The sequence below is a fragment of the Brassica napus genome, chromosome A6 (genome assembly GCF_020379485.1).
Source record: "Brassica napus cultivar Da-Ae chromosome A6, Da-Ae, whole genome shotgun sequence".
NCBI lineage: Eukaryota > Viridiplantae > Streptophyta > Magnoliopsida > Brassicales > Brassicaceae > Brassica > Brassica napus.
In genome coordinates this window covers 7228647-7231937 of record NC_063439.1, presented here as the reverse complement: position 1 = coordinate 7231937, position 3291 = coordinate 7228647, and the positions used below count along the sequence as shown (strand labels likewise).

At 40.7% G+C, this 3291-nt stretch overlaps 1 protein-coding gene across 1 annotated transcript; it reads right to left on the bottom strand.

Annotated features, from left to right (window-relative positions):
- Positions 1 to 1680: 1680 nt before the first annotated feature.
- Positions 1681 to 2436, bottom strand: LOC125609896 (receptor-like protein 36). The gene has a single exon (XM_048781505.1). It carries the CDS (start codon positions 2434 to 2436, stop codon positions 1681 to 1683), a length of 756 nt encoding a protein of 251 aa, XP_048637462.1.
- Positions 2437 to 3291: the final 855 nt, after the last annotated feature.

The following is a 3291-nucleotide window of genomic DNA, read 5'->3' as shown; positions in this document are numbered from 1 at the left end:
GATGAGCATGAAGTGGGAGGCAGGTAATGTGTCAGCAACTTAACCTCTGGAACAGTGTGTGTGGCTCAAACGGTTGGAACTGATGTGTGACAGCTACTCAGCTGAGAAACAGCTACTCATTGGTGTATGCTCAGTATGATACTAAGAAGGCTTTGCTGGTAACTTGATGTGTGGTTAGATTTGTGCATAATTTTGAACTTCAGTGACTGGCTCATCGTGACAGACTCTATGTAAGTAGTCCTGTACGTAAAACCTTGTATTCAGAACCTCAGGTTACCCAGGTTCATGACCTATTGATGATTGCTCACCAGGTCTCTCACGAATGTGTCATGCAAAGAGAGTGTGTGACACACATAATGGATAGTGTAACCCATCAAAAAACATGAATCATTAAGCCTAGCTTGTTCTTCACGATTCTGTCAATGCTTAATGGGCCATTTTATCTTGGGCCAAGTAATGTGTATTTGCAGTGTGGTAGGGTTTCTTTGTAGGTAAAGCGCGACCCCCTCGGAAAGGATTCAACTTCGGGAAGGTCATCTACAACCAGATCTGAGAATGGCTGAGAACACCGAGACTGAAAAGAAGAGAAGGATCATCTTGCCCACCTTAATCCAGCAAGTCATCCTTATTCAGCGCACTATACCTCCAGACAACAGTGATGAAGTGGAGTCAGACTTTCCTAAGCTGGTTGTCAAGGACAAGAAAGCTGGTCTTGGCTCTAGAGCGGATTCGAAGGGACCTAATCTCGAAGAAGACATTGACCAAACGATCACCTTCCTCAAAGGAATTCGCAGCAGGCTCAGGAGTAAGATGTCTTTGCGGGGTAAAAGTGTTTTTGATCACTATCTAATGGTTTTTGTCTTAATGTGCATCTCTGCAGGGGGAGAATATCCACTCCAAAGAGAGAATGAAGACACAGAGAGTGGCTGAGCAGCATGGATGAACCACTACAACTAAACATAGGCTTAGAACCTGTGTCATGTAATTTGTTCCATTTCATGTTTTCGGATTCTGTACCGTTCTATCTTTAGGATTGTAACTCATGACTTATGCTTTAATTCGGTTACTAATGGTATCTATTCAGTAGTATTCTATGAGCTCTTGTTCTTGTGAATTCTTGGTTGGGCTCTGACATGTGCAGGATGCTGAGAGTGTCACATTCAGACAAAAAGGGGGAGAATGTTAGCTCCAAGTTGGAGCCGGTTCAATGTTGAATAGAGCAAGTGCTACACGGTTGAACCGAACAGAGCAAGTGCTACACGATTGAACCGGTATGTGACATATCGCGTGACAAGTCGTTACAAGGTAATGACATGGCAGATAACCATTTCGAAGATATTGCTTCAGAGAGAAACAATCAGAGATCTCGTCTGTTGGAGAGATATCAGGGAGATTAGATATCTTAGGGAAGAGTATATAAAAAGGTAACTAGGCAGGGTGTCTAGGTTACGCTTTTGAGAACTGTTTCTACGTGCTCTGAGGTTTGTTCAGTAGCACACGTTAGGTTGGCAAACGGTGAAGCTTTCATCGTTAGTACACTGGGTAGATTAAGAATTGGTCCGTCACAAGTCAGGTTAGACATTGTATCATTCGGATTAGACTAAGTCCTGTTGGATTGTCTAAGAGATTCTTAATAAAACAAGTTTGTGTTTGGAAATCTTTGAGAGTTCTTTACTTTAGTTATCCTTGGAGAAGGTTATGGGAGAAGTCCAAGTATGACACGAAGGAGAGTCCAGCAAGATCACGAGGAATATTACCCGAAAGCTTATTGTGAGAGAGGTCTAGTGCCTCGAGATTTGTTAGATTTGCAAAAGATGAAGGGATACTGCCTGTAAATGCATTTCTTGAAAAGTTGACATGAATCAATTCCTTCAACAGGCCAACTGATTTAGGGATCCGTCCCGTGAATTTGTTTCCAGAAAAATCGATGGCTTTGTACCCAAGAAAGATCCGTGGAAACTCTGTGTCTACACCTTTATACATCATCTCTATCAAATCCTCATAATTGAATGGTTTTCCATCTTGATAAGAAAATTCAGCTCCCTCTACCGTTGACATTTGAAGCCAGTTCACAAAATAATCTTGTGGCAATGTTCCATTGAAGTTATTGTGCGATATGTCAATGACTCGCATACTTGGAAACCAAAAACGTGAAGAGACTGGACCATAAAATGCATTTGATTCGAGAAACAGAACATGTAATGATCCCAAAGATCCCAACCAAGATGGAAAGGTGTCCTTGAACTTGTTTCCTTTCAGATTCAGATATTCCATAGACTCGCAGTTGATCAAAGATTTTGGAAGCTTCCCCACTAACCGGTTACGGCTAACGTCTAGTGATCGTAACTTGATGGCATTGGTAAAGATATTTGGAAGGAATCCGCTCAAGTTGTTATTTCTTAGAATTATATCGCCAAGAGAAGCAGTATAACTCATCAAACATGAAGGAATGGAACCAGTGAGATGGTTGTTTGAGAGATCTAAGAAGCTCAATGATGTAGACTTACATATCCATTGTGGAATTAGTCCTTGGAGTGCATTTGAACTAAGATCAACATCTGATACTAGTCCTTGGAATGAATTTGAACCAAGATCAGCGTGACTTACATTGAGAACAACTTGCAGTGGTTCCTCGAGGCTACTGAAATAATTATGACGAAGTGCCAAGGTTTCTATCCTCCACAAGAAACTTGGTACTTGACCTTCCAACTTATTGTAGGAGAGATCTAGATCATTGAGGGAAATTAATTTGGATATAGATCCAGGGATTGGCCCAGTAAAACTGTTATGGCTAAGATTTAAAGTTTAGAGTTTGAGAAATCTAAATATATCTTCTGGGATTGGTCCGAAGAAATTGTTAGAAGAAAGATCTAGCCAGAATAACTCAGATGATGATGAAGATGTATTCCCAAACTCTAAGGGTCCCTCGAACTGGTTTCCACGCAAATAAACACCTAGTAGCATTGGAATCATAAAGAGGGATGTAGGGACATTCCCGAGAAAATAATTTCTTTTCACGTCAAATACTTTCAAGTTATGGAGTCGACTCATGTTAGATGGAAGCTTGGATTTGAAGTGATTATTGGAAAGGTCTAGTTCGGACAAGCTGGTTAAATTTGATAGTATAAGAGGTAAATCTCCACCGGAGAATTGATTTCTTGAGAGATCTAAATTGGACAGCTTATTGAAATTGGCAAATGAACTAGGAATGTGACCAGTCAAGTTGTTTGTGGAAAATCTCATAAATGTTAGCTGGTTTAGGTTTCCTAGTGAAGATGGAATTTCACCTAC